At 40.0% G+C, this 22,179-nt stretch overlaps 1 protein-coding gene across 1 annotated transcript in view; it reads right to left on the reverse strand.

The window, feature by feature from the left end:
• Positions 1-7,830: 7,830 nt before the first annotated feature.
• The window catches only part of LOC117302366 (neprilysin-4-like), a 45,328-nt gene continuing 30,979 nt past the window's right edge, over positions 7,831-22,179 (reverse strand). Inside the window, exons 2-21 of the mRNA XM_033786288.1 lie at positions 21,503-21,586; positions 20,889-21,050; positions 20,291-20,374; positions 19,979-20,187; positions 19,382-19,444; positions 17,905-18,024; positions 17,508-17,591; positions 16,395-16,519; positions 15,542-15,764; positions 14,852-14,950; positions 14,259-14,336; positions 14,032-14,135; positions 13,084-13,148; positions 12,607-12,658; positions 11,659-11,726; positions 11,259-11,389; positions 10,085-10,150; positions 9,496-9,594; positions 8,961-9,037; positions 7,831-8,317 (exon numbers count right to left, since the gene is read on the reverse strand). Coding sequence (XP_033642179.1) covers positions 8,218-8,317; positions 8,961-9,037; positions 9,496-9,594; positions 10,085-10,150; positions 11,259-11,389; positions 11,659-11,726; positions 12,607-12,658; positions 13,084-13,148; positions 14,032-14,135; positions 14,259-14,336; positions 14,852-14,950; positions 15,542-15,764; positions 16,395-16,519; positions 17,508-17,591; positions 17,905-18,024; positions 19,382-19,444; positions 19,979-20,187; positions 20,291-20,374; positions 20,889-21,050; positions 21,503-21,586 — 2,093 coding nt within the window. The 3' untranslated portion in view covers positions 7,831-8,217. The remainder of the gene's footprint in view (positions 8,318-8,960; positions 9,038-9,495; positions 9,595-10,084; positions 10,151-11,258; positions 11,390-11,658; positions 11,727-12,606; positions 12,659-13,083; positions 13,149-14,031; positions 14,136-14,258; positions 14,337-14,851; positions 14,951-15,541; positions 15,765-16,394; positions 16,520-17,507; positions 17,592-17,904; positions 18,025-19,381; positions 19,445-19,978; positions 20,188-20,290; positions 20,375-20,888; positions 21,051-21,502; positions 21,587-22,179) is intronic.

The following is a 22,179-nucleotide window of genomic DNA, read 5'->3' on the forward strand; positions in this document are numbered from 1 at the left end:
TTAGTTTCAGAATAATGCTATGTACTTCTGAACTTCATAGACATCTTCTTCTCCTTACAAGTAAATCCTTTCATCTTTATGGAGGGGGAGAGGGTGCCTCTTTGCATCCTCTCTAAGGTGCAGTCCAATCTCCACTCGAGAGCTCATCCTCCGTTGCCTTGAAACGGATGAAGATGTGACGGCAATTCGGATGGCTTTAAGCAGGAGAAACAACAAGCACTGCACCGTCACATTCTAATTACTCCCGGGGCACTAATGTTGGGGGCTGTAAACGTAATTGGGCGAAGAGCATTATCAGGATAAACCGTTTTTAATAACGATGGTGGGGGAAAGGGGAGTCTGGTCGACCGTCTTGGCTGGTTTAAAGAGTCTATGCAACATTGGTGTACTATACTTGAAACTTAAAGGTACTGCAAAGCATAAAAGCAGCATTGTTTAATTATAGTCTGGAAGTGTTCTGATTATGAATTTCATTCTGGAACCATTTTGTATCGAATTTTTTCCTCTGAAATAAAATCATAATCGAGAAAACTGTGTCTGACAATCTTAAAAACGTAACAGCTGTTTTTGGTTGTTACAACCATAATTAAGGGGAACACAAATTACATCCTAAAATTTGTTCACGGTTTATCACTTTTTTTTCCTCAAAACTCACACGACGGGTTAAGCCGGAATCTTCACAGGTTTGTTAGTCATTGTTGATGATTGATCCCTTAAAACAGGAACACTGTCTGCTTTATCACATTCTGTATACATTTAAAATGGTGTAGATTGAAGGTGTGAGCAACCAGCCATATCCCTCCCCGCTCCAGAACATCGGCAAGGGTTATAACAGGTTGTTGTTACAGTAAAACATAGACTGATGTTCTTCTGAGTTTGTCAATGTTGTATCGCAGAGTGAAAGAGAACGAAATTAATCGACTCGCTGCGGCATGGAGGAGGGAGGGGGTTTGAGTTTCGATAAAACCGACTGACACACCTGAAAGCTTTTGATAAATGGGACCCAGCATGGTAGTTGCACGATATGCACGATATTAAGGGGTCAAATACCTCATTTTTTATAACCGTTGGATTTTTACGATGACGTTCGACCATGTGAATTGAGCTCTGGGGCGGGAATTGTTCTACCCTACATCTTTGTATATGTACATGAGAGCCGTGTACCGTAATACGCCAAAACTGAGTTCAATACACCCACTGCGTCACTGCCCGTTTATCCAATGAAAGCATTGTATCCAATGAAATCATTGTATCTTGTGACCAATGAAACCACTGGTTGTGTAAAACCAATACATGTACCTGTAGTTATCCTTGCGGATAAAGATCCTTGTGTATACAGACTGGGGACCAGTCTAAATCTGGAGTTGATTGTACCTTGTCCGCTATAGGGTTCACTACTCTTTCCAGGGGAGACTAAGTAAAGTCTAACCCGATATCATTGCACCCAATGTGTAAAACTATGCGGATAAAGATCCTTGCGTATAAAGACTTGGAACCAGTCTAAATCTGGAGTTGATTGTACCTTGTCCGCTATACGGTTCACTACTCTTTCCAGGAGGAGACTAAGTCAAGTCTAACCCGATTGACCTGATTGTTTCCCAGACCATAAGGAGACCTCTGGGATGGCAGTCATCTCAGGCATAGCATCATGTTATCTTGTGTCATGTGTTATTAGTCTCAGAGTCAATACCCCCGCTGTACGGCTCATGTTATGGACCGCCACACATGCGGTGTCGTTACGCAGGGATCTATGATTGGTCTGAGAGTTTAAGTCCATACAGTTTGTATAGGTATTTTTAATTGGATAACTGCAGGTTGAGCGTGTACGGTATTTGTTTATGTAATTCTGTGTAATATTTGTTATAGATAGCCATTTAGAGTCACATCATGAATGAAAGGGCATTGATATTGATTGAACGTCATTCCACATCCCGCCCCTTCCAGTCACTGCACCCCGCCACTTCCACACCGACCCCTCCCACACCTCCATATCCCTTCCACGGTTACAGCCTTCACCTTAAATTGGGTCCATTGGAATGGGTGTCCTAAATGCTTTTTTTTCTATGTATCAAATTTGCCACTGTCGTAGTGCTTTTCATTGGGTTTTTTCTTCTTCAAAATGGATTAAAAAAAGGGAATTCTTAAAATCACTAAGCGTTTATTTGAATTCGTTTTGATGACTAATCAACATCACCAATAAGTACAAACTGCGTAGCGGTCGGGTAGACCAATAAAATCACACGTTACACCATTAGTTCGCGCGGGAACTTGATTATACTTTATGCTTCAAATTGGTTTCTTAAAGGGAAGGTACACTATTGGTAATTGTCAAAGACCAGTGTTCTCACTCGGTGAATCTCAACATATGCAGAAAATAACAAACCTCCGAAAATTTGAGCTCAATTGGTCATCGGAGTTGGGAGAAAATGATGAAAGAAAAAACACCCTTTGTGTGCTTTCAGATGGGAATAAAGACTTCTAGTTATTATTTTAGCGAGAAATTACCTCTTTCTCGAAATCTATGCTACTTCAGAGGGAGCCGTTTCTCACAATGTGTTATACTATCAACAGCTCTCCAATGCTCGTTACCAAGTCAGTTTTTGAGTTAATATTTGTTTTGAGTTACTAATTACCAAACGTGTACCTTCCCTTTAAGCAAGACAAGTATAACTTTATCACGGTTAAGATATTCAATCACATGTAGAGTTTAACAGAAACTGTTATTATATATACGGTAATAACATATCCAGTAGAAAAAGACATACATTATTACATATAATGTGAGTATATGTTGATAAAGCTTCTCGTATAAAACAAACTTACAGTATATCTGTACATTTAGCTATATCTATACAATATTACTTGATATTATCTTATAGTTTTGTACCTGTAAACACTGATACAACGATATACAATTTATTTACATTGGGGATGACAATCAAATTTGTTCTAGTTTTGCCTCACACGGGTGATTGAAACACACTGTACTGTATATTAAAATACCAAGTAATTTCAGAGTCCTATGGTGAGCGTCGAACCGTCACTAATCTGCATTCCAATGCACAGTTTAACTACCCAGGCATGTTTGGTATAGTTCAGCAATGGGAGACTTTGAGGCGCTAGGTGGCAGCAAACTTAACAGGTAAATTTGCATTGTTGACGTAGTTCTGAGCATGCACACATTACCGAGAGCAATGGATTTTACCTGATAAGTCTGCTGCCACCTAGCGTCCCTAAAGTCCCCCCATTAAGACATCTGCTGGATAACACTATTGTCTTGGGTTCGATTCCACATAGGGATCTCGGACCCCGGAAGCACTCCGTAAACAATGCTTTCATAATCATGTTTTGGTGAGAGGGGAAAACTAAAACCAACTTTTATAATTCTATATTAACAATTCTGCATAATTTGAAGGATATTTGAAACTTGGGTATTTACATGACCGGACATTCGAAGTAAAACAGCACTTGACCGAGGTGAGGTTTTAAAGCGAAACTTTGTGTAAAAGGGTTCTTTAAAATAGTTTCAAAAAAAGTTATGTAGGTTGGGAATTTATCTTAGAAGGTTTATTTTTGATATCAATTTTATAACGCATGCTGAGAAAACCTCGGTAACATCCTGAAAAAAACAATAAATCACAATTGTCGAAATCTCATTTGTTCATATTCTACCATTTTTGCCAGGTAAAGAAATGCCCATGGTAATACAACACTTAAACAGAAAAGGGTGGACGAAATGCCGTCCTTTGACAAACAAAACAGCTTTTGCAATGTTGTGCCTTCAATGGCAGTTTCTGTATGTTAGTCAGTGGACATTGTCTCTGCAGATGCACTACAGTAGCTGTGCATTCTCAGATGGTACACGTATACCGATGACCCTGAGTACATAATGCAATGAAACATATTATACATGAAGTGGAGGTAAAATTATGAGATTTTCGTCCACTGTCGGGGTTTCAAACACAAACAATACATCTATAATTCCATAACTTGATTATCTCTCATTGGTATTAAACCATAGAGTGAAGCCCCCATGATCGTGACTTCCAGTCATATTTACATTGTTCGGAATCAACCTATTCAGCACCGCACCCATTTGGAGTCACGTAGGAACTCCACCACGTGCGTGCCATAACTTCCCCCATAAACAATTATACACCGGGCTTCCTTTATCGCCCGACCATGTTGGTTAGAAGTTTAGTTTTATACAAGAGAAACAATTAAATATTTAACACGATGTACAGAAATGACATGAATATCACAGCCAACCCCCAAGGCTGGCTGCCCTTTCCTTCAAGTTCAATGAGTTTTTTTTGTAAAATACACTCTAATGTTGTTTCTTTCTCCCAAGAGAAAAAATACAATTCACGTTCTAAGAATACTATACAGAAAATAAGTTACAAAACTTTCAGATAGGAAAACCGATTTCGTAAAAACTTCCCAAGTATCTAGACAGAAGACGTTTATTGTTTGAATGCGTCGGCTCATGTGGCGTACACTTTCGTCTGGCTCCCTGTTTGCACTATTTGCAATAACTACAAATTGAAGGTACCTGACCAATAGACCGTGCAAGTCTTGCGCGTATTCGAACATTGTGACCCGCACAAGACTTGCTAGACTTGATTCAATCCCGTTCTCGCAAAACAATAGTTTTCTGATGATTGGATGACACGGGGTAGGGACTTGGGTCAAGTCTAGGGACTTGCACGAAACCTAGTCTAGACCCTGTAGCTCTTTTTGAAGAATTCATTCCCGAGGCAAAAGTTGTACATGTTGTACAAGTCTCTCGAAAATCGCCGTGGAATGTTACGAGATGTATTGTCTTGAGATGTACTGTCTGGTCAGATTTGTCAGAGTTCTCGTCGTCAAATTCATTCTTCTTAAGTCTCCCTTTCATCTTTTAAAGCCATTGGTCACTTTCGGTAAACAGTATTGTCCAAAGGCCCACACTTCGTGTACCACAACTGATATAAAAAATAACAAACCTGTGAAAATTTAGGCTCAATTGGTCATCGGAGTCAGGAGAAAATAACGGGGAAAAACCCTACCTTGTTTCCGCACGTTTCGCCGTGTCATGACATGTGTTTAAAATAAATCCGTAATTCTCGACAACGAAAATTGATAATTGTTTTAATGTTTTCTCGAAAAGTAAAGCATTTCATGGAATAATATTTCAAGAGAAGTCTTTCAACATTACCTTACGTTAACCCTGTAAGTTATTTGTAAATCTGTAAACTTTTTTTTTCTGTGCCGAAAGTGTATAATGGCTTTAACATTCTTCTGTTTCATTTTAATAAAGAGATATTTGCCTCTGGTTTCCGAGCAGATGATTGTGTGCACATGGGTGTCGCACTGCTATTTTTGTGCTTCTGTCGTCGGTTGTAATATTTAATGTGTCTATTCTGCCTTTTCTGTGAAACCGTTGACGTTATTAATGGGCAGCTAAAACAAGTCAGATTGCAATTTTGGTTTATAACTCTTCATGTGGTACTAAAAACGGTATTAATTTCCTGCTATGCATTAAACTTTGTTTGCTGGTCTTAGAATCATCATTTTTGGAAAATAGATGATATAGTATGATATAAGTTCAATGAGAACTATGAAGCAATGAAACGAAGAAACAAACATTAAAACAGCGTTGCAGCACCTCTTTATGTCATAAAAGGGTGTTTTATGGCAGGACTGGAAAGTAAAGTCATCAACAGTCGGTCGCCAGTCAGTGTCCCCGTCTCTGATATTAAACTCATATCGATCGTATCCTGGTAACCCATGGGTTCTGACATCTGAATGAAGTAGTGAGAGGTACTATTTGAGTCTAACCTGGGAATGTAATGATGTTGGTAAATACTCCCTGTGTGTGAAAGTGGAACACTTTTATTAACGTGTGAAGAGGGTCTTTATAGGGACAGTGCAGAACAGGTTTTCTGAAGGGTGTATTCACTCAAACCCTACAGTTGTCTTTGTTTAGGGAGGTAGAAGTGAAATCATGCATGTAGCTGTTGGATGGGATTGCATGACAGGAAACCACGATCACAAAACACATTTTGATGGTAGCGTACATGACTATGTTGTATATGTTTTAATGCATGTTTTTAAAAAGGACGGGCAAAGAAAAAGTAATAGGACCAGGGGTGGATTTCACAAAGAGTTAGGACTAGTCTTATCTCGAGTTAGGACCAGTTACTCGTCCTAACTTAGGACTAGCCATACGTTTTGTATATCTCCTAGGACTAGTCCTAACTCTTTGTGAAATCGACCCCAGGGATTGGTTTCACAAAGAGTTAGGACTAATCCTCAGTAAGGACTAGTCCTAGTAAACACTTGAGGCTAGTCCTAAGTTAGGACGAGTTATAAGGTCTCTTAAACTCTTCGTGGATTCACCCTTAGGACTTTTAGTTTATTCAGAATAAAAAGGTAGCAGTCAGTCAAGATGAACGAACAAGATTCAAGCATACAAGCATTTCCCTTTCATTACCAATGTTATACCGTATCCTGTCTCAAAGATGGTGAGCATAATCGTTTCAGCATTTCCTCTTCACGTCAATGTTGTACTTTGTCTTGATTCAAAGAGCGTGAGCAACTAGTCGCAGAGTATGCGTACCATAACACATTTGACAGTTTTGACAACACTGTCACTGTTGTACTTTATCTTGATTCATAGAGAGTATGCATTAATTAAAGTATAATATATGTCAGTTCTGCAAACATTGCTAGATTTGTACCATATCTTTATTCAAAGAGAGTGTGCATTAATTAGTATGTGTCAGTTCAGTCAACATTGCTATTGTTGTACCTAATCTTTATCCAGAGAAAGGAGGTATATTATACCAGTCATTACAATTATTATCTTGATTCAGAAATAGCAAGTATTTTACTTTAAAACCCTTAATGCAGTCAATAGGAATTAAATCCTGGATAAAAGGTACTTTTTATTTAGACACGGGTACAGAGCACTTTTGAATGATTGCTACGTCATCGTCTAAGTCACTGTCCTTTTATTTGTGTTGTCCGCGGTTTAGATCTTGAGCGATTGACTAACATACAAAGCAAGCTGTTTATGGAGTCATAAACCAAGCGCGGCCCGGTGCGCTCCTATTTGGGTTAAGCATCGCTACTCGTCAGTACGCACTCAATTCAAAACATGCCTAAGTGGTAATGTCCGGGGTACCCCGGGAACCCCTTCCAGCCCATTTAAGCCAAGTACCGTGTCTTCGACAGGCCAAGGGCTTTCACGAAGAACATGCTTTGGATCAAAGCAAAAGGTAGTAACTGATTCTATATTCCTACCCATACACGCATTAGCTCTAGTGGCAATTCAGCTGGTGCCTTAGCGGCAATATGACGTTGACCTCTCGGTACCGGTAGCCATTTTGTTTCAATAAGTACAAGCAGCTAGGCTGCTGATGGGGCAATACGGTGGCGCTTTTAATGGATTGAATGCATTGCGTAATGTTCCATTGCCATACAGGGAGCCAGACGTAGAATTACCATAATTTCAGCCAGAATTATAATAAGAATAGAAATGATTAAAACTTTTGCAATGCGGTCAGGTTCGAGCAAACTATATGCAGTCTAATCAGTAATCAACCACCCTCGTCCCCTTGGTTTACTTTACTTTCAACCATGTTTACAATAGTAAACCCTGGGATGGAAACTCCCTACTTGGACCCTGATTGGACAACTACTTTACAATATTAGGTACAGCCAGCCGCCGGCAACCAACAATATACAAACAAGCTATTAAATCTGGCACCGTACTACGAAAGTTTGATTTCGAAAAGTAGCCAGACTATTTTAATTTACATACGTATCCCAAATTGTTTGATACCAGGGTGAGAGCAGTCAACCTTGTAACCGCTCGACACACACCGGGGACGAGGTTAGACATCAACGCCCAGCCTTACTGCGACCTTAGTTTAGTTTTTGAAATATAGTTATCAAGTTGTTTCAATAAGAAAGTCAACATTATAGACTAATAATAAATGACATAAATAATGAAACTCAGAGGTATTGGGTAACGGTGGTAAAAACCTTAACATTTAGTTAGTATTTGAAAAGGAAGTGCGTAATCATGGCATCATATCCTTTTAAAAATCCACAGAGGAGAGGTAAGGAGTTGAATCAGCCTGCCGAGTGGTGGCGCCCTATTGACAATTTACCATTACATTGGTCCCGATTTAGTTTATAATACAAAATACAAACAGTCACCGCTGATGTTCAGTAGACAGAACACTTTTCCTCTGGATTCATCGGTGAATTTGACTTGCACTTGAAAGCTTCAGCAAACGCATGCGAATTCGTAACAGACCCTAAAACTCTGCAAACAAGAAAAAGAATAAAAAACTTGTTATGAGTGTTATTTTTGTTTAATTACTTTTTAAATGGATGAGCATTCTGTTTTGCTTTGCATTCTTTTCATTCAAGTGAATGCCATTGTGGCAACAGGTTATATTCCCCATAGCGCCCTCTTTTAAATCTTACTCTTTAAGCCAATATTAATTTCTCATATGGGGACAGCTTTTCCTAGGACAGCGTGTCTGATTTGGCTGTTGCCAAGGGTGTTGCGATGGGTATCATATCTTCCAATGCATGTTCATCTGACCATCAAGCCACAGTCACGGATGCTCAAACATATGGAGGTCGTGGGTTCGAATCCCACCAAAGTAATAGCCTGTGTAGTACAGGTCTATATCATGATCGGTGTATGGATATGGCCGAATAATAAACCATAGGCATATCCCAAATGTATTTTGGTTGCGGTGCTCACTGCTGAAACAGGATTCGAACTGCAACTAGCAACCTGGCAGTGGTCTTGTGCTAAGACATCTGCTCTAGAATGGTAGAGGTCGTGGGTTATAATCCTACCCGAGTAATATGTCTGTTTTTTCCCCGCATGAATCGGGAAATTACGGATACACGGTGCATGCTTTACACTCATCGGTGTATAACCAAATAATTACCTAAATTTTGACGGCGAGTGTTTATTTGACTGTAACGTGTGAATAATGGACTGGTCACGATGTATTGAACAGAAGATCTGCAATTGAAAGAAAACATTAAGTTAGTTTCCATCAAAAATGTTGACCGAAAAAATAAGTTGAAATACACCGTACAAACACCGACTGTTACCCACTGCTTTCCAGGTGCTCCTGGCTTTTTCACAACCATACAGCAATATACCACGCCCAATATGTGGCAGAGGCGGCACACCCCGCCCCCCCCCCCCCCACCAACAAAAAAGTTCCCAAACTTTGACACCCCCTTATCCCTCACTAAACAGCAGCACACCTCACTTACAATTCTCTAAATGATTCATGAGATTCACAGAACGAAAAAGATGACACAAGAGGGGGTACGCCATGACACACATCATCGAAAATTTGTTATCTTATTTCCCAAACTGCACCTTTCGTTCCATTTTTTTGAAAGGGAAGTACACATTAAAGTTGTCTCCAACTGGATAAATATTCGTGTGATTGTTATTTCGGTTCTTACCTGGCCAAAGTTGAGGAAGAATAGTTGATTGTGAGTTACGTTTATTCCTGGAAGTGGGGCTTCCTCTGCCCTGTTGCGGGCCACCCATCTACGGTATGCCTGCAAAGATTTGAAAAATATTAATATTTGTGTCACCTTTTCCCTTTGCATGATGGGCATAATTAAGTGGGTATACATGAATGTATCTTCGCTTTCGTTGAGGTGTGGTGGTCTTTCAAGGAATTGTTGGTTTAAAGAACTTGACGTTTCGATCAGTTAACTCTTAGAGTCTTCAGGAAAAGTGAGGGAATCTGTAGCGGCATGCCAAGCCCCCACTAAAGCCTTCTTTAGGACATAAAAATTACTGTGTGTTTGGTTTTTCAAAGGGCACCGAAGGCATTTTTCGCCCCGGTGTTCCTGGCTGTGGCTGCTAAATGCGCCGTAGCACCTTGTAAAACCCTTATAAGGTGCTACATAATTGGGTCTCGGAATTCATCACTTCATTAAGCTATCTTTCTGAAAGTTTTTATATAACTCAGCGTCTTAGAGTACCTTGTTGGTAGATACGTGCGCTATATATAAGACTTCAATATATTATATTATGTCTTACCCGAAAGGCTTGCATTAGACCACTGTTATCGGCGATGTTTTCACCCAACGTCTGTTTTCCATTCACCTGAAATGGGGGCAAATATTCCATCATATCATTTAGCGTTGGTTGGTATAGTAGTATCTTCCTTGCCTTCTACTCCGGTTCTAATCCCACCAGGGGTAAATTTCACAAAGAAACAGGACTAGTCCTAACTTAGGACTAGTCCCAGGAGATATAAAAAAATCAAACACTTTCGATCTTAGCTGTGCTCCCAGGTCATAATGGGTTGATGTGGCTGCTGGCAGCTGAAGGTGCCCTTGCATGCCTGCTTCGCGAACACGCCGATGCCGCGTCCTTCGCAATTCAGCTATAGCTGTGAGTATGGATGATTAGCCCCCCAAATAATTATTATTATTATTATAGTATGGGTAGTCCAAAGCTAGGACGAGTAATTTGTCCTAAAACTCTAGAAAAGACTAATCTTAACTACACCCCATGGGGACAATGTGGATTTGGTGCTCAGTCCTTGCTTACAGTAAACAAATGTAGTGCTTCGAGACTCTATGGATTTATATTTTTAAATTGCATATCACATCTTCAAAAAAATCATGCACTAAAATAATGCACTATTGCATATAGGAAATTGAACCAATTCAGTGTAACTCTAACATGAGCTTGGTTCTGAGAGGTATTTGTTTAATGGCATGCTTAAAGACTCTGGACACTATTGGTAGTTGTCAAAGACCAGTCTTGTCACTTGGTGTATCTCAACTTATGCATAAATCAACAAACCTGTGAAATTTTGAGCTCGATTGGTCGTCGGAGTTGCGAAATAACTATGAAAGAAAAAACACCCTTGTCAAACGCAGTTGTGTGCTGACAGATGCTTGGTTTCGAGACCTCAAGCTCTAAACTTGAGGTCTCGAAATCAAATTCGTGGAAAATTACTTCTTTCTCGAAAACTACGTCACTTATGAGGGAGCTGTTTCTCACAATGTTTTATACTATCAACCTCTCCCCATTACTCGTTACCAAGTTAGGTTTTATGCTGATAAATATTTTGAGTAATTACCAATAGTGTCCACTGCCTTTAAATGGAGTGATATAAATGCAAGGCAAAAAAGAGGGAACAGAAAACACGTAAAGGAAATTTGTAGTGGTTGGATTTTGTTGATGGCAGTTTTTACTTTACCTTCCTTCCGACTTGATCGACTGTGTAGTTTGAATATTGCTCCACGAGACAACTCGTCTTGTCATGGAACGCCTGTATTGAACCATCTGACCACACCTTCTCCAGGTTGCCGCTTTTATCAAACGACCGACCTTTAAAAGTCAATACAAAAACACTCCCATTATTTTAAGTAACTGATTAAATGGCACGTGACACCTTTGGTAATTGTCAAAGACCAGTCCTCTAACTTGGTGTATCTCAACATATGCATAAAAATAACAAACCTGTGAATTTATTTGACTCAATTGGTTTTCGAAGTTGCGAGATAATAATGAAAGAAAAAACACCCTTGTCACACGAAGTTTTGTGCTTTTAGATGTTTGATTTCGAGGCCTATGCCGAGTCTCGGGTTTTAACTTACCTGTGTTGTCGAATCCGTGCATGAGTTCATGACCAATTACAAATCCAATGCCTCCATAATTCATTGATCTGAAATAAAAATAAATCAACTTAAAGGCAGTGGACACTATTGGTAACTGTCAAAGACTACTATCCCGGCCATATCTCGTTGGGCCCCCCTGCCCCTTTCAATGTTGCTTCCAATTGCTGATTGTGTTCCGAGTTGTGTTCTGAGTTACAGTCAACATTGAGCGGGGGGCGGGGGGCGGGGGACAAATGTTTTGAATGTGAATGGGAAGTGCACAGGGAATCGTTGTATACAACGTTAGGAAAGGGTGGCCCAAGCATTTTGGCCGGGATTGTAGCCTTCACAGTTGGTGTGTCTCAACATATATGCATAAAATAACTACCCTGTGCAAATTTTAGCTCAATCGGTCATCGAAGTTGCGAGATAATAATGAAAAAAAAAACCTTGTCACACGAAGTTGTGTGCGTTAAGATTGTTAATTTGGGGCCCTTAAGTTCTAAATCTGAGGTCTCGAAATCAAATTCGTGGAAAATGACTTCCGTCTCGAAAACTATGGCACTTCAGAGGGAGCCGTTTCTCACAATGTTTTATACCGTCAACCTCTCCCCATTAATCATCACGCATAAAGGTTTTATGCTAATAATTATTTTGAGTAATTACCAATAGTGTCCACTGCCTTTAACCGATTTGTCGTGTCAGAGTGGTCTAGGGCCTGGGACTCAACTTCTGCATTTACAGAATGGATGCCCTTTGCAGTCGCAAAACTTTTTTTCACGATTTGTTTGTTTCGCCATTGATTCCATTTAATCATATTAATGAGAAGAGTGATTTTTTAACGCTACAAAAAGAAATTTGAACAACTTCTCATCAAAGTGACCCCTTTATGTGATAACGCCGTGGGGAAACTCATTTGAGTTTCCTGCCATAATTTAAAAAACTTACCTAGGATTTTTGCTATTGAAAAATGGGTGCTGAATAATCCCTGCCGGAAATGCTAAGAGGAGGATAGAGAATAAAAGAGCGGGACAAAAATTGAGCTATAGAATATATATATATATGAAAACCGAGAAACGGCAAGTTGTCGTTTAGGCTAAAAACGCATTTGTTCCCTGAATATAATGAACTACTATAGAGTGAAACTGTAAGACACTGGCAGCCCTTTGGTAATAGTCAAAGGCCAGTCTGCTCACTTGGTGTATCCTTACTATTCGAAGTGTGCACAAAATAACAATCCTGTGAAAATTTGTACTCAATTGGTCGTCGAAGTTGCGAGATAATAATGGAAGAAAAAAACACCCTCGTCACACGAAGTTGTGTGCTTTCAGAAGCTTGAGTTCGTTCGTGAAGGATAAGTTTACTGCAGTCGTCATATTATGTTGTGGTTCTGAGTATAACTTAAAATGAAGTAATAACACTCACTTATTCTGTTCAATGCATACTCGTACAAGGCGCTGACTCGGAATGTTGTAAGTTTATCTGGCCATCTGCAGAGAAAATACGGTCAACTTGAGATACGGTTTCATTAATGTAACTGTAAAAATATTACTGGTTCGATTATTTGATGGAATTGTCAACATCGTCCAAACTAGACCTTATCACAAAATACTTGGTATACGGGTGCTGTGATAGGTGTTGAATGTGGTGCATGCTGGTCTAGCTAGCGATAACGTTTGATCAATAGCTCGCTAGCTAGACCAGCATGCACCTCTTTCAACAGTTAGGGCTTGCGCAATGGGTCTATAGTGACATCCTTGAGCAAGTTCGAGTGTGCACAATGGTTAACTAAAGGTTGACCATTTGCACTCGAACCCAAGCTGGTTGACCATTGGTTGACTACTGGGGTCGACCATTATTTTGGAACCTGCCTCGACCTCGTGGTTTCTTGACTGGTCCCAACAGCATGTTCCATTCTTACATGAGTAAAGCGCAGAAGGGAACCAGTGACACTAGAGCGAAAAGGCGGAAGGTTGACTAGACTTCCACACGAGTCGTTTGCGTGAGTGCGTCACTGCGCATGTACGTTGCTGGTCAGTAGTCAACCACGGGTCGACTATTGTGCCAAGTCGAACTTGCTTCTTGTTTCTAATCGAACTAGCGCCCCATTTGGTGAAGCACGACGTATAATAATGCGATCGAATGGCGTTTGAATACAAACCCACCTTTTTAAACGAATTTCTACACCGATGCACATCTTCTGAGTAGAATAGTAATAATGGGTATTAAAATTGAAAAAAACTATATAATTAAACTTATTACAATCAATAAATTACTAATTTTTCCTGGACAGCAATTTAAATGTACTCGCGAGTATTATAAACAAATAATTAATAGTAATAAACACATATTGCTTAAAACTGTTACACTCACCTTGAAAAATCAACTGGCCTTCTGAACGATCCTAAGGAAACTCTGACGTAATTCCTCATAGCCGCAAAAACATTTTCAAAATGACTATCTGGCGTACTTATCATCTGTGAAACGCAAGGGGAAAAAACATACGATTTCCAATGAGAAGTGTCATTTTCTACAAAACAATATCTGAGATAATTCGGTAGTAAATCCAATTTTAGGAGTTCAAGTAGTCCATAGCTTACGTTTTCGTATTCCAACTCAAGCAGTGTCTGGTTCTTAACTTTGTCAGCGTAGCCGATTAGCTCACGGACCGCAAGTGCCTGTTAGAATAAACGACAACGTGGTAGATACTGTAAATATAAATCTTTATACTGTATGGTGGTATACTTCAAGTATAGTATAGTTATATACTTCCTTATACTGTAATGGTATGCCTGTTGTGTGTAGTTGTAGTGACGTTCAAACCGAGGACGTATTACAAGGGGCACAATGTGCACGATTGATAGTAGAGTAATAGTAGTGCGATATAACAAACAAACTAACAAACAAACAAACAAACATGTGTTGGGGGAGGTCTAAACTTCGTTGTTTGGAACCTATTCGCATGCCATGCCAACAATCGATATGTTATTCTTTTTCCATTCCTTATTTTGTTATTCTTACAAAGTTAACATGGTCATTCCTTCAAAGGTTCCCCCCCCCCCAAATTGACTGAATCTTTTTCTTCTCCAAACCCCCCCCCCCTCTCCTCAACCACCGGTTAGAAACATTGCCCGACGTAGAAGATTTCCATTATTTTGAATAATAAACCTAAACCTTATAAAAAAGGTCATACTTTTTCAATGGACTTAGCTTTTGTAGACTCGTCCATCCAATCCGTCTGGTTCAACGTTTCGAGCTGAATTTCCCGTATGTCGTGAAGCAAATCAGTCATCTGCAAAAACAACAACTATCTAAGTTATAGTAAACCTGTGGTTACAACAGTGGTCGATTTCACAAAAAATATTCCTAACTTAGGACTTTTCCTATGACTCCGTACAAACTTAAGGCTATATAGTCTTATTCTAAGGACGACTAACTCGTCCTAACTCCTTGTGAAATCCACCCCAGGCCTAGGATTACACGGAAGCATCCGAGTCAATGTTGCCACTGGCCTTGGTGCCCATATTATGGCAGGAGACTCTGCGCCCCCCCCCCCCACACACACCGATAGTGTTGTCCTCCATGTGGGACTTTGTTACATCTTCTGATAATAACGCCCTCTGTTGAATATCCTCCTCCAGCACATGTTAATTTCCCACAATGGGGGACAGAATCTCCGGGGTCAATTTCCCCATGACATTCCTTCAAAAGTTTCCACCCAACGACGGTGCCTTCACGAAATGAAAATGGCCATGCCTCCCTAAAGATAAAACCTCCAAAAGATAAAACCTCCAGGCCTGTGTGGCTGATGGGGTAATACATTGATTTGTGGTCATTGTTTATTAAATACACAAAAACACCTTTTGTCTAAATTCCAACTGACCATAAACTTGCTTTGTTCATCGAAGTACTCCTCCACGAAGAGTGCAGACATGACGTTGTTCATGTAGTGTTTGACTAATGAGAAGCACTGCTTCCAGCGGGCCTTTTCGGCTTGCTCCCCCATGACCTGATAGGCAAACTCCTCGCCGAGCTTTCGGGGTTTCCTCCCAAGTAATGCCATGCTGTCCTTAACCAACATCCACATTAAGAAGTTCGCTATTGTTCTGAATAACAAGAAGAAGAAAAAAAAACAGCCTTATACATTTGGTTTACGTTCTCCAGAAATTTATGAACATAAAGAATAAGTGATTAGAGCACCGGGAAAGCTGTTGCTATTATAAAACATTGTTATAAACAACACCCTTTTGAAGAAATGTAGTTTTAGGGAAAGAGGTAACTCTAACTTTTAAATTTCAAAAGTTGAATTTGAGATAGACTTCATGCCGAAAGCCTTTCTCTTTCGTCTAAATGCGCACAGTTCTATGCGTTTGTCACCACAAAGTGAAAAACCCAATGTGCTTTCAAGTCTGGCACCCTGTGTGCTCAGATGCTGTTTTGTGGTTTTTTTTTACACAGTGATTTCGGGTGCGTTCGATTAGCTTCCCTTGGTCGACCCCGGTCTGCCCCGATACTTTCGAGTAGCTTTGACGTCATTCAAGGGGCTCACCCGGGTCAGCCCAAGTACCCTGCTTGTGGAGTGGGTCACTTGGGGCTGGCCCGAGGTGCATGACGTCACCATTTGAAAGGGTATGTGATCGTTCGATTAGCTCTTTTCAGGGGCTCACCGGAGTGAGCACCGCGGGGTCGACCCAGGAAAGCTAATCTTACGCATCCACCTATGGTTGGGTTCCTACCTTGTGGGCGTGGCCTCCAGGAGGGGTCCTAACCTCTTCATGTAGTCCATGGTAAACGTTCCAACTAATTCCGTTTCTTTAAGGTTTGGGTTGACGATATTGCCGAAATATCTCTCCCAATCAATCTAGATTGTTTAAAATGCATGGCTTCATTTTAATTAATAATAAATAATAACTGTATAGCGCATATCACTGCCAAGTCCCTATAATGTGCTGAAATAATTACTAAATGGTGTTTGAAGCTTTGCATGGTGTGGAGAATAAGAAGTAGCTATTAATACTGAAAAGTAAACTTGCGGGTACAATCATGTGTAAACAACTCTTTTGAGGGAGTGTTGGGTCTGAAAAAGGGCTGTGTGGTTTCTCAATCAAATATTAAACACTTCAAGTCTGAAGTCTTTTTTAGGCATCTGAAAGCACACAATAACTTGTGCTACAAAGGCGTTTTTTCTTCATTTTTATTTCCTTGCAATTTCGATGACCAATTGAGCCCACATTTTCACTGCTGGTTTGCTATTTGATGCATAATGGTATACACCTGTCTTTGACAGGTGCAAACGTGTTCAGGGGTCGATTTCACAAAGTAGTTAGTACAAGTCCCCCCCCCCCCCTTACAAGTCCCCCCTACTAGTCCTAGGGGATAGTAAACATTAAGGCTAGTCCTAAGTTAACTTGAGATGAGATTAGTCTTTACACTTTGTGAAAACCGTCCCTTTGCCTTAAAGGCAGTGGACACTATTGGTAGTTACTCAAAAAAGTTATGAGCATAAAACCTTACTTGGTAAAGAGTAATGGGGAGAGGTTGATAGTATAAACAATTGTGAGAAACGGCTCCCTCTGAAGTGGAGTAGTTTTTGAGAAAGAAGTAATTTTCCACGAATTTGATTTCGAGACCTCAAGTTTAGAAATTGAGGTCCCGAAATCAAGCATCTGAAAGCACACAACTTTGTGTGACAAGGGTGTTTTTTCTTTCATAAAAATATTTGGCAATTTCGACGACCAATCGAGCTAAAATTTTCACAGGTTTGTTATTTTATGCAAATGTTGAGATACAGCAAGTGAGAAGACTGGTCTTTTACAATCACCAATAGTGTTCACTCTTTAAAGACTCACCTCAGGAGCTTCCCGTAGTAAGTCTTTGGTTGACAGCCTTCGGTACATCGTAGCTGCATTAATCGTATTCACTGGGATCTGTATCTGAAATTAAAGATAATCATGAATGGAAACAGATTAGCAAAATTAATGTCCGACGCATTTGAAATGAGGAGTTGACACTTTTTAAGTACCAATGGTAATTCCCAATCCCTTAATAACTGTGTTTGTGGCATGAAATTTGATTCCACTTTGATGACTCAGCCACTTGAAGTTGAGTTCGGTGCGATGAACAACTTAATTCTATTAAATAAATATGATCGTGTGTCACTTTTATTCATGTGGAATTTGGTGTCGAGAATTTGTCTTGTCTCACTCATACATCCGTTGAAACAATTATTAACTAGCTATAACTTACCCCTGATAGCGCTGCCTCAAAGTGAAGGAGCTCATCCACTTGGTGGCGCACTTCATCATCGCTCCCTGAGCTCAACTCTATGGCAACGGCCTCGATATATTCTCGATATGTTACAACATTCTGTACCGAGGAGTGTCAGTCAGTCGTTGGATATTACCGTAATTCAAACAAAAATGAGAAGGGGAGAACTTTAATTATGGCGCCATGTTGATGTGATTTTTTTCCATGAATATTATGAGAAGGTGATTAGTGATTGCAGAACATCATGCACGGAAATAGATCTGCACTTAGAGGTGCAACGAGACATACATTAATAATTACTGTTACAAAATGCATTTAGATTTAGAAACGGCTGACATGGTGTAGTGTAAGATAATGTTGGCGTCACCGTTTCAGACAGTATTTAAGAGGTATTACATCTTACTCATCTCCTACTAGGCAGCAAATTGAATTCCTCTTTCCTCATATATTGCTCATTATACTTTTGAGCATGTTTTGATCGGAGCAATTGATCGTCTTAGCTCGGTATAAGGTAGTGTTGTTATGTCACACTGGGCAACGATGGTCATGACAGTAGAATTTAGTTTTATATTGGATATAGGACATGTATTCATATAGGTAGGTACAGCGAATATCACTGTTGCTTTTTCGGTATTGGACATTTGAAATCCAGTAGTTCGATATTTGACATTGGATATTTACATAGGGTTGTACAGCGAATATCACTCACGGTTTTCGGTATTGGACATTGGACATGCAATAGTTTGATATTGGACATACACTTAGGTTTGTACAACGAATATCACCTGTTGCTTCGGTATTGGACATTGGACATTCATGTAAGTTTGTAAAGCAAATATCACAGTAACTTTTTCGGTATTGGACATTGGACCTTCATTTACTAGGTTTGTACAGCGAATGTCACAGTTGCTTTTTCGGTATTGAACATTGGACCTTCATTTACTAGGTTTGTACAGCGAATGTCACAGTTGCTTTTTCGGTATTGGACATTGGACATTCGTATACTAGGTTTATACAGCGAATGTCACAGTTGCTTTTTCGGTATTGGACATTGGACATTCGTATACTAGGTTTGTACAGCGAATGTCACTGTTGCTTTTTCGGTATTGGACATTGGACCCTCGTATATGAGGTTTGTACTGCGAATGTCACAGTAACTTTTTCTGTATTGGACATTGGACATTCATTTACTAGGTTTGTACAGCGAACGTCACAGTTGCTTTTTCGGTATTGGACATTGGACATTCGTATACTAAGTTTGTACAGCGAATGTCACTGTTGCTTTTTCGGTATTGGACATTGGACATTCGTATACTATAGGTTTGTACAGCGAATGTCACAGTTGCTTTTTCGGTATTGGACATTGGACATTCATCAAGGTTTGTACAGTGAATTTCTATCTTGTACATTGGTTACGTTACCATTGACACGAGATTGATATCAATGATGTACTCACCCTATGGGAAAAGTTGGCGACCGTGTAGTCATTCCTGTTTAATACTGATGTTGGCTGAGAAATCTGGAACAACAGAAAAACCAGTAGGAACCGAAAGTTATCAATCAGATTGTTATAGGCACTGGACACCTTTGGTAATTGTCAAAGACAGTCATCTCACTTAGTGATCAGGAAAAGTATGCACAACATAACTAACCTGTGAAAACCGTAACACAATTGGTCGTCGAAGTTTCGAGATAATAATGACAGAAAAACACCCTTGTCACACGAAGTTGTGCTTTCAGATGCTTGATTTCGGGACCTCAAAATCTAAATCTAAAGGTCTCGAAGTCAAATTCAAATATTTTAGTGGAAGATTACTTTTACAAACGACGTTACTTCATAGGGAGCCGTTTCTCACAATATGTTTTACTGTCAACAGCTCTCCATTGCTTGTTACCAAGTAAGTTTTTATGCGAACTATTATTTTGAGTAATTACTCTGCCTTTAAGGTAGATCTCTGGCGAATTCCCGAGCCTCGAAGTGTGACGTCAGATGTTCAGGCTCACCTTATCCCATGTCCGGACCCCAACCCCATTATAAGCAAGAGGTACTTACGAACATTATATACTCGCCAGAGTTTTGTGGATCCACGCCTATGTACGTACGGATGAGATAATTCCCGCCGGTTTCCATCACAATCTTCGCGAGGAAATCTTCCAAATTCCACGTGGATTCGTCAAACGACGAATCATTCATAAGCGGCCAGCCGCCCCATAGTTTGATCTTAGCTCGGAGCGGTTCGTACCCTCTTTCGTTTATTTTGTCTGAAAAAAAGATATACATGTTTTTTTTAATGGAAACTTTTGAACGCTAGATGGCAGCAGACTTTCAACGACTGGACCTCCAGTTTTCTATACGATGTCTTACCTTCGTTCATGCAGGCCTGAAACAGGTGTTTTGCTTTTACATTAGAGGGTGGATCATCCTCTTTCACCTTACTCGAAATAAGACCTGCAATTTGTAGGAAAACACAGAATTTAACACCAGTTTGAAGAGAGAAATACTTCCATCGGTTTGGAAATGTCTTGGTCGAACGGTTAAGAGCACCGAATTTAACTATTTGTGTATCTGGTCAGCAGAGTGTGGGTTCGAGTCCCAGTCGTGAGACTCATTTGTGTCATTAAGCGAGACACTTAAAACCATTGCTTCGTCCTTCGGATGGGACGTAAAGACATTGCTCCCTCGTTTTGTGTAACGCCATAAAAGAACCCAGTGCACTTGTCGAAAAGATTGTGAGTTCGCCCTGGTGTTCCATGATGTGGCTGCTGAATGCGCCGCAGCACCTTGTAAACACATTACAAGGTGCCACGTAATTGGGTCCCAGAATTCATCACTTCAATTACCTATCTTTCTGTATAAATGTATCTACTAAAGCGTCTTAAGTTCCTTGTTGGTAGATACTTGCGCTATATAAGACTCCGATATTATTATTACTATTATTATTCTATTGTGACTGAAGGTTTACCTCTGCATTTTAATTCTAGCCTGTTCGTCAGCTCCTTCAAAACATCCAGATTGCTCTCCTCCTCTGGAATGACTCGACTCGCAACCCAGCCGCCACACGCGTACTCATAGAAGTCTTCACATGGGTCGGCATTTGTGTTCATGTTGACGAGTAAACCAGCGGCTGGAAATAAGACCACAGGTTAGTTATCATACTATGGTTTGCTTTTATTTGTATAGATGTTCCGAAACATTTTACCCGTCACACACTTGTGCCGTTTAAGAAACTACGAATTTGGCTCCTTCGGGTGTTTAGAAAACGTGTACTGTACTTATGTGGCTTTATACAGGCGGGCAGATCCCAAGCAAGATCCAAAACACAAGCCCTTGTTTCGAAAACGGCCAATGATACTAGACTTATACCGGTCTTCCATTCGCCCCTAAAACAAAAAATAGGCGGTAAATAATCTGGTGTCTAGTAGCATAATAATTACACATTGCATGCAAACTTCGACGTGCTTTGCGATAACTCTACGCTGCTGTCTTTGACAAAAACTTCCCCGGGGCAAAACTATTGGTGGCGCGCTGTATTGTGAATCTTATTGTATTATTAAGGGGATTTATAAGGAGACCTACCTGCTTCAACACAGCCTTCTGTTAGACACACCTTCTGTTCAGCACACTGTGCGGATAGGTCTGGAATAATAACTCTTTCTGAAACTGCGAAACAGAATAACAAGAAGATATCAGTATTCAATCATAACGGGACTAGGAAACTTTTAACAAATGGGACACCTTTATATTGTCACGCCAGCAAGCGCATTGTGATATCGGGAAGACAATTTTGGTCACCAGTGTTGACCTCTCTCGCCTGCTGGGGACTGGGTGTGCGCCGCTGTTATTACACCTTTATGGAAATGCAAACAACAACACACCCCAACAAACAAACAAACAAACAAACAAACACCACCCTAACAACCAAACAAACAAACAAACAAACAAACAAACAAACAAACAAACAAATAAAAGTATATTATTGACTGTATAATTATTTTGATACTGAATGATCAATTACAACTCTCATTAACATGTACATAACTGGCATAGCTGCCAACTATCCCTGATTCTGCAGAAACTAGAAACTAAAATAATTCCATACTGATGAACAAATTTCAACAATCTCCTTAACCCCAGAAACGTGTTCCCTTTTGTTGCGTGTAATACTAAATATCTCCCTGATTGTTAAAAAAAAAATCAATTTTGGCAGCTCTGAACAAGGTGTGATGACTATTGTGATGACGTCAGATTATTAA

Source organism: Asterias rubens, chromosome 18 (genome assembly GCF_902459465.1).
Source record: "Asterias rubens chromosome 18, eAstRub1.3, whole genome shotgun sequence".
Classification (NCBI taxonomy): domain Eukaryota; kingdom Metazoa; phylum Echinodermata; class Asteroidea; order Forcipulatida; family Asteriidae; genus Asterias; species Asterias rubens.